The sequence below is a fragment of the Scomber scombrus genome, chromosome 7, assembly GCF_963691925.1.
Source record: "Scomber scombrus chromosome 7, fScoSco1.1, whole genome shotgun sequence".
NCBI classification, from domain to species: Eukaryota; Metazoa; Chordata; class Actinopteri; order Scombriformes; family Scombridae; genus Scomber; species Scomber scombrus.
This window is the reverse complement of record NC_084976.1, coordinates 7,022,724-7,036,476: the sequence shown is the minus strand read 5'-3', so window position 1 is coordinate 7,036,476 and position 13,753 is coordinate 7,022,724. Positions and strand designations below refer to the sequence as shown.

The following is a 13,753-nucleotide window of genomic DNA, read 5'->3' as shown; positions in this document are numbered from 1 at the left end:
AGGTCTTGCAAGGTATGTGTGTGTTAATTAAAGGAAGGGAAATGGGAAGTTTTTTTCTGTACGTTGTTAAAGACCTTTCTGAGGGACCAGAAGTCAGTACAGAGCGACCAGAAGTCAGTACAGAGCTGACATATTACTTGACATTTTAATTTAAAAAAATAAATCATAACTCCTATAACTCTGTAACACTTTAAGGTTGGTATTGTAGGCCAGAGGTAGGAGTTTTTAATGTTGGTATAGATGAATAGTGCAATCAGCCAAATAAATAGAACAAATGTAGAAAGACACTAAGCAAAAGTGTGATGTGTTTGATGCGCAGGCATTCTGTCCAGTTTGAGCACAGCTTCTGTTTTGTAACAGCCTCTATGTTTATATTTTGCACATTTTTTATGACCATATTGTAAATCATTGAGTCACTTTTCGTAAAAAAAAAAAAAAAAAAAGCCTGTGTGTGTGTAAACGCTGCATGAATGTCTTATATGAACTGTGTACGGATGCATTGTGTTGCTCATATGTGTGTGTTTGTGGGGGTGAGCTTGTGTGGCCTTGTTTCTGGTACTAACTCATCCGGCTGTTAATTGTGTTAGCACCGCAGCTGTTTGCATTGGCCAGATTGAGAGCAGCGCTACAGGGCCCTTCTGCTTCTCTCCACTGGGATGAGCTTCCAGACCTCCTCATTCCCACTGATCCCAACCAACCTTTTCATATTTTTTTTCTTCTCTGCCTCACTCTGTCTCTCCCTCTTTTTCTGTCTCATTCATTTCCACCCTCTTCTTCTCCTTTTTGCTTTATATTTCTTTCTTTCTCTCTCTTGCTCTCCGGGAAAATGACAGACTTGTTAGCGGGGAACAAGAGGGAGACATTCCTTCACATGTTGGTCATTTTTAGGTTTGGCGAATAAATGACATATGTGCTTTCCACCATCTTCACCCCCCTCCTCCCACCCTTCCCCATGTGTCTGCATGAAAAGGGCATAGGAGACAGAGCTTGTGTTAGTTTGTAAGGGTGTGGGGGTGACTTTGGGCTCCTCCAGACCTCCTGGTTATGACCTGTGTTGAGGGCAGGTGGTTGGCCATCTCTCCCCCGGCCATGGGCGTCCGTTCTTGGATCGCATGTCAGCCTATCTTAAAGAGATGACTCGGTGTGAGCAGATTCATCAAATACATAGGGTTATGAATGGCATTGATGCTTGGCTACAGAACACAGTCTCTATATAGAAAGAATACTGCTGAATTTACTTCTCTAAATTGCAAGTGCTTTTGACAATTTATATACAACTTTTATTGTGAGGGTTTTATTTTCAAAATCTGAGTTTAAATTGATTATAAATCAATCTAGCAGAACAAACCTCACTGTAAATTGGCCAGAAAACAGAGAAATCTTAAATAGCAGTGTAAAGGAGATATATATTGCTGTGTAGAAGAACTGGTAACCAGCATCCTTAAAAATATCTCGTCAACCCAAAAAAGACCACATTTGACTCTTTTAAAGTGATTTGAAGACATGAAGGGCCTGAAGACCTCTAGTGTAGACCATGAAGTACCAGTAAAGGACCTCCACAGTACCATTAAATGAGTTTACCCACCGCCCAAACCCCCCCACCCTCCGAACATCCTCAACATTTGACTGATGGTTTCTGAGATCAGAAACATGGTCTCTCAGAGTGTGCTATGCCTGTCGGACCAACCTGTCCTGTGGTTATGTGGCGGACTCGGCCCAACAGGTTGCAGTGGCTCTAGCCTTGGCTGCCCATCTGCGCTTGGCATCTGTCCTCACATCTGCTTCACTGTGGACGGCCAGGGGACGGACTCAAGGAGAGCCTTCCCTCTAAGCTGTCTGACATTAATGTCCAGGCTGGAGGTCTAGCCTGCTTTGCCAAAAACACGATCAGTGAAAAGTCAAGGGAAATAAATGACCTGACTGACAAATTATTCTTATCTTTGTTCTGTATGAAGCATTTTACCTCGTAATGAGACCCCTGGATACTTTTACTGGAACAGAGATGGTGTTAATTCTTTGTTTAAATTGAATCTTTGTTTGATTGGGTTGTCTCTCGTGTTAGAGTTCCTTGCACCACAACCTGTTATTGAATATCCATCATGGAATCATTTTAAAATATAGTTATTAAAAAAGAGAAAGGCATTGTCTTAAGTGTAGCAGGATGTCATATAATGTTCTTGAACTGATTTGTTGTTCCTGACTAGTCACCAAATATATCTGGATTTTTACCCGTCAGTGTGGAAACGAACTGCCAACTCTGGAATTTCATTTGTACTTATGTATTTTTTTTCTAGGGCACCGCGTTTCAAGGGCTACCAACAACAGGACAGCCAGGAGCTTTTGCACTACTTACTGGACTCCATACGAGTAGAGGAAACTAAGGTGAGCTTGCACACATATAAAGCTCTTTCACACATGCACTGCAAACCTTAACTTATCCAGATATTACCCAGAGGAGTTATATGTAAGAAGACAAATGTCAGAAATAGTTGGACCGGACATTAAACCGACTTGACCCTGACAAAGCCCATTTAATACCTGATTGAGCGCAGTAGTGTTTCACCCGCTGACCCCACCCACAAGTTCCCACTCAGCATATAGACTTTACATCTTTACATCACAGATTTTACTTATTTTCTTGGCTTGAGGAAAGTTTTAAAAATATAAAATTCTATTTATCAAAACATCATATTAGAGTCATAATTGACTTTGTTTGCGGTTCAAGCTATCTTGTGTACTGACATACAGACATCTCATTTATAATGGTAGTCTATGAGAAAAAATGCTTTTTGGGCTACAAGGAAATGTTTTGCTGCAATACCACAAGTGGCCACTGGGCAAAAATTGTAAGCAGGGCTTAGTGGCGGTGACATGTCTAATTTTTATTATAGGAGCCTAGCTTTAATGGTTTTAAGGAAGTACTCAACCCACATGCTTTTTCCAAGTCCAGAATCCATTTTTGGGGGACTTTTTGTCAGGTTCTGTTGAAGGTTGCTGAAGTTTCACTTTTTGTGACAGAAATGTCCTTCAGATCAGTACTCCCTGTACTCATATATTTGAGGAAATGTTCTTTACAAATGCACAAATGAACTTGAACAGCTGAGGAAATCCAGAATTTTATAGCTGGATGTCCGTCTTCTTGCTAATTTTATTAAATATTTGATTTATGTATTGATATTTTTACTGCTAGAAAACACACTGTTGCTAAAACAAATAAATAGACAGAAGGGACTGTGAAAAGATAAGTATGGTCAGTGGGACACACAAATCTGGAATGCTACATTTTGTATGTATTAGGTTTGAATGTCATAAATCTGATCACCAGGTCAAACTCTGTCATTGCTGTTACAGCCCTCTAAGGCCTCCACAGTTGCATTACATTTAGTGTTACAGTAAAGATCTTACCCAGTGCACCCTGCATGTGGGACATTCAGCTGTGTGGGTGGCTGTAGCCAAATGTCTTCGTTTTGCTTGGCAAGACAGTTTTTGTGTTTTAACCTTATGGTGCCGTGTTTTTGGCAAGTACAGAGCACTCCAGCCCCCACCCCCTTCACAGGGCAATTAGGAGACCCCACAGCAGCCCTTTGCAGGGCCTTGCCAGCCCCCGTGGCCCCACCAGTGGCTACGTGAACCTTGGAGGAGAAGTTAGCGGGTGTGTTTAGTGGTCAGCCCCGGGCCCAGGAGGGGCCGCGGTCTGGGCTCCCCTGCTTCCATTCAAACTTGTGAACACTGACAGTTGTGCCACTTAGGGGACTTGCAAGTGGCACGACCGGCATCATTGTGTGATCTTGGGAAACCCACAGCTGCTGAATGGGCTCCAGGGCCGTCCCATTGTGCTTGAGGGTCACCCACCGCCCCCCTCCTACACACAAACACACACATTCATCAGCCATCTCCCAATCCAATCAAGGAGGAGGAGAGGGAGGGGTACGGCCTCCTCTATTCATTCACTCAGAAACTCATTTATTCAGCCAGGCACATTCAGAGGTACAGTGGCATTTTAAACACATATTATAACAGTTACTAACTTTTCTAAAAAAAAATGATGTTCTGTATATTTAAGTATAATTAATAGAGCTTGTTCAGAAGCATTACATTTTTTCTTAAACCAACAGCAATTAAATCATACCCAGAGAGCTTGTGTAAACGCAATGATCTTGAATTGAATTTGTACCACACAAATACATTACAGTTAATATACACACACTGTCGTGTACAAGAGTGTATGCATCAGAGGGAGACTGTTTGGTTTGTATGTGCAGTGGGTGTCAACAACCTTTTAGAGGCCCTAAGTGTTTGTGTTGATTGGCCATTAGTATCAGAGATCTAAATATGCTAATTGTGGCCGCAGTCAATTATCACCAATTAGCTGAGACGGTAGGTATTACTCTCTGAGGGCATGGACTGTCCTTCTTTGCCTCGTCTTCATTTTTGCTTCCACCCCTGCACCCGTGTACCAGCAACCCTCTCTACTCCCCCTACCCCCAAACCCCCCTGCCTCCTCCCACTGCCCCATCCTGTGTGGGACAGTGCACGCTGTTATTTGGGGAGAGGGGAGTGATGGGGAGGGGGGTTACTGGTAATTAATTAGTAGGAGAGGCTCAGCCTGGTTTGACTGCGCTGACTGAGTGGGGTTGTGGGGCTGGCTGAGGCTGGGATTAACAGGGCTTTTTTGACCTAAATAGCCAGTCCAGTGCGTGGGTCCCGGGACAATGGGGGGATGACTGGTCTCGACCGCAGACATAGACCATGGCCAATTATCTATTGATTGGTGCTTTACTGTGGCTGTGCCTCTTCACAGCTCTCTCACCAACACACTCACTGACCATGTCACCCTCAATCAGAGGGGCCCCCGTGAAAAACTTGCACACACACACGTACACACACACACAAAATGCACAGTTAATGAAGAGTTTTACATGTTAACAGTTTTAGACAAGCACAATAATTATTTTACACTGCTTGCATATACACATACACATGCGTATAATAGATGTAACTGTCAAACTGAGCTCTAGCCTAGATTGTGATATTTGACTAATGGATGTAATCAAGAAAGTTCAAGAAAAACACACACGCACACACACACAAAAAAATCCCACAGAGTGAATGCATGTATTTATTTTGCATCTAGGAAGATGACTTTCAGTCTGAGTTGTTTAATTATTTTGTGTTTGATGTTTCCAGAGGGTAAAAGCAGGCATCCTGAAGGCTTTCAACAATCCCACAGAGAAGACAGCAGATGAAGAGACCAAACGCCAAGTCAAAGGTTCATACACATGCTGCGCTAGACAGACAGCTAAGATCAATAGTCCCATCTTGTGGCAGTTAATGGAAATACAATTACTCATCAGCCACAGAGCAATTTTGATTGAGGGAAGGGAATTATAGAGTTAAAGAGATATTATGAAGGAAAACATTAATATAGCATTTAGCCCATATACCATTTTTTTAGATACTAGTGACTACTATTGCCCAACTGTTGACAGGAGGTATATAGTTATTATGAAGCCTGTAAACATATTCATTGTTAACACCTAATATTTAATTAAACATTACTGACACGTGTAATTAATTGAACGCTGTGTTTTTCTTTCCCACCAGCGTACGGGAAGGAAGGTGTGAAGATGAACTTTGTTGACTCCATCTTTGTAGGCGAGCTGACCAACACCATTATGTGTGAAGAGTGTGAGCATGTAAGTGTGTGTGTGTGGGTGAACTATAGAAGAAAATCCAATTGGTCAGTGTGAACCAATCAAGCTTGTCCTCATAGTACAGCACAGTGCAGCGTTCTCAATGGACAACAAGGTCAACACTTTCTCCTGCCAACCTTATAACCTTATGTTCAGACACAGTTTGCTTCTGAAAACATGTGTACCTCATTTACTGTTCTGAACCCGCCTTTTTTTATTTTAATATTTATTTTAAATTTTGCTGCTGCTTTAAATGATTGCTGTCAGAAGTAAAATACATTGCCACACAGCTTCCAGCAACACTGGCGTCACATTTGAAGTGAATAACAACCAGCTGTTTACCATGCAGAGCACATTTCTAAATCATAGGAAAATCCTCAATTATAAATCAACTCCATAAAGACCAGATGTTTAGAAAAAAACAAATAAAGCACTTCAAGGACCAGCTCAACACCAGCTGTTAGAGCAGCAGGCATTTACTTCTACTAAGATGTGGGAGCTCAGGGTTGTTAGCAAAGCAAACGCTATTGTGCTAACGAAAGAATATCATTGAATGTAGAGAACACCAGGTGTGGAGCTGCAGAGGAAAAGCAAGAGAGAAACAGCCCTTTTCTTCAAATTTTCCTCCCAGACCTGTTTGAAACCTGCAGGAGAAGTAAGCAACTGGCTGAGATGTCGACTCTGCTGGCACTGACCTGCATGCTGATTTCTTTTTCAGATCTCCACAGTGAAGGAGGCTTTCATAGACATCTCTTTACCCATCATAGAGGAGAGGGTGAGCTGCTTATAATTGCGGATGATGATTAACACTTTCATACTGTGAATACTACACATATTTTAGAAATTGCAAGATGGGGTTTTTTTTTAACCCAAATCCTTCAAGGCTCCACTCATGATGATTATTTGTTGCGTTCAGATATCGAAACCGTCCAACCCCGGCAGGCTGGGGAAGGGCAGCCGGGAGCAGGACGCCCACCTGAGTCACAGCGATCAGGTTCTGTCTTCAGCACACTCCGTCAACAGAAACACCAGGAAGCTCAGTGGACAGGTGTGTATGGTAGAGTATGCACTGTTATGTGAAAAGTGATTATCATCTTGTTTGTATCCATGCATCTCATAAAGTTCATTATCTTCTGTTCTTTGTTCTTTTCTTTTTTCTGTGTGATGCTGGTTCTATTTTTTTTTTCTCCATCATCTTCAAAACAGATACTCATATTTTTGAAATGTGAGATGCTGTGGCTAAATACAGACATTTTCTTTTATTTTATGTCAGTTTCTTTTTTGTCTATTGTGATATTCAAGACAAAGAACGGCTCTTTAGATTCTACAAAGCTAAATTCTCATTGTAGCTCTTCAACCAATTAAAATAAAAAGGAATTATATGATACTGGAAAAAATGGTGTAATGGTGGTTAAGTTCATAACGGCTTCAGATGTGTAAACACTGCACTTATCTTTACTTACCCTTTCATATCAAATTCCTTTAATTGTAATTGTAATATTTCTTCATAACTTTTTAATGGATAGAGCAACAACACTTGCACAGTATTTGGCATCTAACACACTAGGCAAGGCATCTCAGAAATGTTAACATGATGTACAAGCCAAGAGATTGTTTACTGTTACCACTATGTTATCATCCTAAATTCTCATTTTACTTTCTAGCTTTAGTTCTACAAAAGTAGCCTTAGTTATTTAACTTGGAAAAGTATCTCCTGCTGATTCAAAATGAGCTCTTTGACCAAGCCACAGCATTTAAAGCATCACTTTCTAGTCTGTGAAAAAACTGGCACCAAACAATGTTTAAATGCCTCTTACATGCCTTTCCTGTCAATTTTACCACCTTTACTGAACCTACAGAAACTATTATTAACTACCCTTCTCAAACATGACACCATCATGTAAAATTTGCAGTGCCTTAAATGTCATGTCTGAAGGGCTGACATCTCCATTTCTCCTCCAGAAACAGCAGGCCAGGAGGTCTTCGAGCTCCGTGGAGGAGAAGGGGGCAAGCTGTGGTGCGGAGCGGCCAGAGGAGGAGGGCGTGGCAGGCGTTTCGGCCCGTGGCGTCTCAGTTTGCAAGATGGCCGCTGCCGGCAGCCTTTCAGACGGCAGCGAAAGAGACTCAGGTCCTCAGGACAGCAGCAACGACGCAGACAGCGAGGCTTCAGAAAGCGAGTGGGCCCCACACACCTCCTCCTCCAGCCACGCCCACACCCACGCCCAAGTGTCGTCCACTCTCACTCCATCCCCTACACCCATCTCCACCTCCTCACCCTCGTCATCCTCCTCCGCTAGGCAGGGTGGTGCTGTAGAGCAGCTGGTTACTGCGGTGTCTAAAGTCAACCTGGGCTTCGCCTCTGCGGACTGTTCACCTTCCACACACTGTACTCCAGAGGAGTCGGGAGAAACACAGTCGCGAGATAATCTCCACCATCCACACCACCAGGGCGCGTTCCAGGCTCTGTCCCACAGTTACACCCCCAGCTCCAAGGAGTGCTCCATCCAGTCCTGCCTACACCAGTTTACCTCTGTGGAATTGCTGATGGGCAACAACAAGCTGCTGTGTGAGAGCTGCACTGAACGCAGACAGAAGCAGCTGCGCAAGAGCAGCTCAGCTGGTAAGACCAAACATCTGGAAAGAACTTTGAGGAAGAGCAAGCAGTCAATAAAGTCAAAATGATTATAAATAATTACCAGATTATTATATATTTGATGATTACTTCATGTTGTCTATGGGAAACCTCTGATGATATGATACTGCATCCATGCATGATTCCAACAATTACCATTATACACAACTGTTAAAACATCCATAGGAACTTCAACCCATAGGAACAGTCCACTCGTAAAGCATTGCTCACTTCTTTACTGTCTGTTTTCTCACAAAACACTTCTACATACAATTTTTTCTGCTACAATATGACTCAATACGCCTCAATCTTTGACACACATTAGACTCCGTTGTTACTAGTCGTTACTAATTTAATAAAGGACTACAATCTTACTTTATACGTTACTTTAAATCAAACAATCTGTGTTTTTGTTTGTGTTTCTGTGTTTGTTGACACAGATAAGAAGGTGGAGAAGATTTACACCAGCGCCAGGAAGCAAATGTTAATTTCCTCGCTGCCTCCTGTCATCACATTGCATCTCAAACGTTTCCACCAGGTGAGCAGCCACATGCAGACTATTGATTGTCCTCCATAAATCATTTTCTACAAGCCTAAATGTTCATGCACTGCCGTTCTGTTTTTGTATTTTTAGGCAGGGATGAATCTACGAAAGGTGAACCGCCATGTTGACTTCCCGCTGATCCTGGATCTGGCTCCGTTCTGCTCGATGACCTGCAAGGTACCACACCGATCCAAACTGGGAAAATAATCAGTTTATTTCATATTACTTACTTAACATGTCTTCTGTTTTTCCTTAGTAGTTGAGTTTGTAATGAATGTCCTTGGTTTTCCTATTTCTCTCTAATTTTTTTCAGAATCAGAATTCAGCTGGTGAGCGGGTCCTCTACAGCCTGTATGGGATTGTGGAGCACAGTGGCTCCATGCGTGGGGGCCACTACACCGCTTATGTAAAAGTTCGCCCTCCCCAGAGGAAAACAGAACAGCATCACAGAAACCTGTCAGGTCAGGGTTTAGCTCTCTTAAGCTCTTTTAAGACCCTTTATTGTGCGTTAGTGTGTTAGTGCGCGGCTCATGAAAGTGGTCAATATTCGAGCAGCAAAGGCCTCGCTCCATGTTACCTTGAAGATGTCCTCTACAAAAGGCAGCATGAATGGAGGTCTTTGTGTTCTATAGATCGATGTTGTTTTCTCCTTTTTTTTATTTTATTCCTCTCTTCTTCTCAAGAAGAATGGCCAGATTGACAAAATAGGGCTGAAAGGTTGATGAAAAAACCCAAGCAAGCAGTTGCCCTCGCTGCTAACAGGATAAAGTATGACTTGACATATTGTAATTTGAGCCATTGGTTGGTGATGACAGAAAGGTCAAACCCGTGGCCGTAATGACTGCTGATAAGCTTTGGTTCAGTCATGTGATGTACAGGGTCTACCTGCTGTAACATCAAAACAATCACGACTCCTTTCTATATTTTTTCTTCTTTCTATTCAAACAATTTTTCACTTTGACATGTTGTCGCATGGTCATCTTATTGAGCAGTATAAAGGATCATTCAGAAATTCAGGCTTCAAAAATGTATCAGAGGCTGTAACAGATGTTATCATGTTTTGTCTCATGTTACTCATCAATTGTGTGTTTTGAAGCAAACGTTCTCATTATTATTTTCTGAGATCCTGCTGTCCAAATGAATGATTCCAAGCTAATTGTAATTTAAAAACAGAATTTGTTATTGATTTTTTATTTATTTAATTATTTAACAACAAAAAAGACAAATCGATACAACAAAACAGAACAAAATGAAACTAAAACAAACAAACTGCCAGCTCACAGTAAAGATGCACATGCATGTCAATCCGTGCAATGACTAAAATGTCAGTGGACTGAGTGTCAGGATTCGAGTCGTTGTAAGTAAGGCAGAGAGGTCAAGGAAGACCAGGAAAGAAGATTAACCTGGCAGATCAAAGCACACTGCAGTGAAATACAACACAATACAGTGTGGTCCAATGTAATTAGTTCCCAGTGAGACACTTCTCCTTCCTAATATGATCAATAAAAGCTCCCCAGACCTTGAGAAACTTGGGGTGGGAATTAGACACGGTGTACCTGATTTCTTCAAGGTACAGACAGGAGACCATGTCATTCAGCCATTTTTTAAAGCAGAGAGGGGAGACAGACGCACACTCTGTCAGGATAACCCTTTTTGCATTGACCATACCAAACATGAGGGCTTGTTGTAATGTAGAGGGAAGAGTTTAAGAAAAATCAGAGCAACCTAATATCACAAAAAGGCCATCAGGGAATAAACTCTGATAATATTTGCAAATATATTATTACTAGAAAAACAATCTGTTTTGTTTTATGATATTGGTTTTAACAATATCGCTCAGCCCTTGATCTTGACCATACAGTAGGTGTATGAATGTGCATTTTGAAGTTAGGATATCCTTTAGTTTATTCCTCATCAAAAAATGTGGGTCAGAAAAGCCACATTTGGGGAAAATTGGGTGGTGTGAGTGACGCAACCAAACTGCAACCAACAAAGCTGAATGTGATATACAGACACACCTGTGATCAAGCAGATGTGTGTAAAACATACTTTTGTATTGGCCCAAAAGAAACATAGTTAATGTTTATCAAAAGGTAACATCTAGTAGAGGAACTGCAGCTTAAGTTGCTTCTGCTCTAATTTCATCATGTAGCTTTGCTGCTTGAAGATTGGTGGTTATATCAAATGTATCATCCTAGTTTGTCTCCAAGTCCATTTCCCAAACTGGAAACGTTCTATTAGACATATGACAACACATCTGGGCAGATAAATAATACTAAAACAGAGGATGGCTTCTTGTTTTTTTTTCCTTTTTTGATGTATTTTTTTTTATGGCATTCCAGCAACAATTACAACACAAAAAGCTGGATATTAACACTGTGCATGTGTATGTGTGTTTGTGTGTTTTTTAGGTGCGAGGGAGGCCAGCAGCAGCTCCCAGGGCCAGTGGGTCTACATTAGTGATACCACCGTTCAGACAGTACCAGAGTCAAGAGTACTCAACTCTCAGGCATACCTGCTCTTCTATGAGGAAATGCTGTAATGTGACCGGAAGTATTTTATACTAGATATCTGTTTTGCTTTGTATTGTTTTTGTTACAGCCTGTATAACTCCTCTTACTGTATCTGAGAAGGAGAAAAGAAAAGGGACCGACTACACACACACTTTTCTTACATGTGAGGAATGAGCGTCGTGTTACTAAAGCAGAAATTCTCAATAAAAAAATTGGCACTTCTAAATTTTAGATGTAAAAAGAAACCCATGAGAAGGTACTTTCTGCTTTGATATAGTCCCAATTTTCATTCACGTATCCTATTTTAAAAAATCCTAACCTTTAAGAAGAGGTCAGGAGAGAAGAGTGTTATTGAACCTGAGCTGTTCTAACTTTGTCGTCTATCTGTATCATTCTGAAACTGAAAAGCCGATGTCAAATGCGTGTGTGTTCACTGCTCACTCACACACAGATGTATGAGTGAATGAGTGAGTGAGTGAGAGACAGACAGGAGAATGTAATTTCAAGGTGCTACGTGTATCATTTTCACATCAGTAAATGATTGCCACATGTAGTTTGAGTTACTATAATGATCTTAAACACGCACAAACATGAAGAATATTTGCTCCCCTGTCAGCACTCTACACTAAAGATTTTACATTTTGTGGCGCTGCCTCTGCTTGATTGTTTCTGGCAATGGCTGATGATACATGTGAAGAAACATCAATGGAAAAATGAATTTGGACACGTTTGTCTTCTTCACTAAAGAAAAAGACGCTGAGGATGAGGACAAGTCAGGTATCCTTTATGACGGGATTTATGGGAAATGTGGTCACATATTTGAGAACCTTGATCAGTAATAATAGTAATCGTTTAAACTTTTGCCATATTTATTCATGATAATAATAATAATCCACATTCTATCATATAAAGTAGTTCACATTGCCAAACTGGTTTGAATTGCTACATATGGCACCTTTAAATAGTAGCTCAACACAGTTATTTTACAGACTACTTTGGTGAAAAAAAGGATTGTTCGTTTTTGTTTTTATTTTACATCAGAATGTATAAATGTAAGACTATCACTAAATTACATTTGCCAAAGACGGGTTTTGCCACTGCGAGTCATAGCAGAAAATCAAAACCGAACACACAAGGAGTTTCTTTAACATTCGTTCAGGTCATCAGTACGGTTCTTGAGCGTTGTTGTACAAACAACCTACTCAACCTACATTTATCAGATCAATAAAGCACCTTGTCTGCCTTCATTGTATTTCAGCTCGACTCTAACTGTGTAGGCACACACAAACACATTAAGATGCTCAACAAAGAGTCGGACTGACTTCTTATACACTAGTACTATCAGTAAGGTTGAGGAGAAGAAAATAGAGATATAAAAAACTCAAAAGGCTCTGAGTCCTACTAGAAAAACATCTTTGCTGTCATGTGCATGGGGTTAAATGTTATAATGAATGTATTGCCTATTCTTGAAATGTCTATGTCAAATGAGCTGTTCATCTTTTTCTATGAAAACATTTTAGATGACAACATTCATTTTTTTTCTTGCTTGTTGGACATTTGCCAAAACAGTAGAAGGGAAAAAGGTTTAGAATAAAGAGGTTTAATGTTTTCTTAAGCTTCAGGTTAAGAAACCTGCGCATGGTGAGAAGAAAAAACATGCAGAGTCGGAAATGCAAAGAGGGAAACGCGTGGCATATTTATGTACAGCATAATTTACTGTAAGCGAAAATAATAACGAGTATATGTAACTGTATATATACTAAAAACAATACAAAATCATGGTGCTTCAGGCGTGCAGGGTTTTTCCTCCAGACAGATTTTTGTTTCCAGAAAAAAAAACATTTAATTACAAAATGATGAACATTTGGAATGAGTATAACAACATACTGTATCAAAAGCAAAATAAATCTAATTTATGAAGTGAACCTTCCACAAGGCTCGTCTCTCTCTCTTTGTGTTTTAGTCCCTTTTGTTCAACAGCTAGTAGAAGATAAAGTGATCACGAGGGAAAAGGTTTTGTTGTTCTGCCTTCAGAGTTGATGTCATCCTGCTTTTACTCTAAGCGAGACGTTGTCGAGCATCGCTCTCGGCTGTCGCTGTGTATCCCGTGGTGCCATATTCAGCTCATCTTCGCCTGTGATCCACCCTGACGGGTTCAAAGCAGCACTGCTTCAGAACATGTCGCGAGCTGGTGAAGAGGAGGTGGGTGTGGAATCAGGAAAAGGGCAACGTCCAAAAACATCGCCTCTCTCTTCCTCCCGTTCCCACATGCTGTGACATCCAAGTCGAGCTGCTTGGAACATTAAAACAGGTTGTCAAGCCGCCACCAACGAAAGAGCAGATCTTTTCTGAAATGTATTTGTCTATTTTT

The 13,753-nt window shown here is 41.0% G+C and overlaps 1 protein-coding gene across 5 annotated transcripts in view; it reads left to right on the top strand.

The window, feature by feature from the left end:
- Positions 1–13,309, top strand: part of usp45 (ubiquitin specific peptidase 45) — a 37,684-nt gene extending 24,375 nt beyond the window's left edge. For all 5 annotated transcript variants that reach the window (XM_062422404.1, XM_062422399.1, XM_062422401.1 and 2 more), the window contains 10 exons: positions 2,295–2,382; positions 5,188–5,269; positions 5,605–5,696; positions 6,412–6,468; positions 6,610–6,741; positions 7,656–8,313; positions 8,766–8,863; positions 8,960–9,046; positions 9,183–9,330; positions 11,281–13,309. In XM_062422404.1, the coding sequence (XP_062278388.1) occupies positions 2,295–2,382; positions 5,188–5,269; positions 5,605–5,696; positions 6,412–6,468; positions 6,610–6,741; positions 7,656–8,313; positions 8,766–8,863; positions 8,960–9,046; positions 9,183–9,330; positions 11,281–11,411 (1,573 nt within the window). In that variant the 3' untranslated portion in view covers positions 11,412–13,309. The remainder of the gene's footprint in view (positions 1–2,294; positions 2,383–5,187; positions 5,270–5,604; positions 5,697–6,411; positions 6,469–6,609; positions 6,742–7,655; positions 8,314–8,765; positions 8,864–8,959; positions 9,047–9,182; positions 9,331–11,280) is intronic.
- Positions 13,310–13,753: the final 444 nt, after the last annotated feature.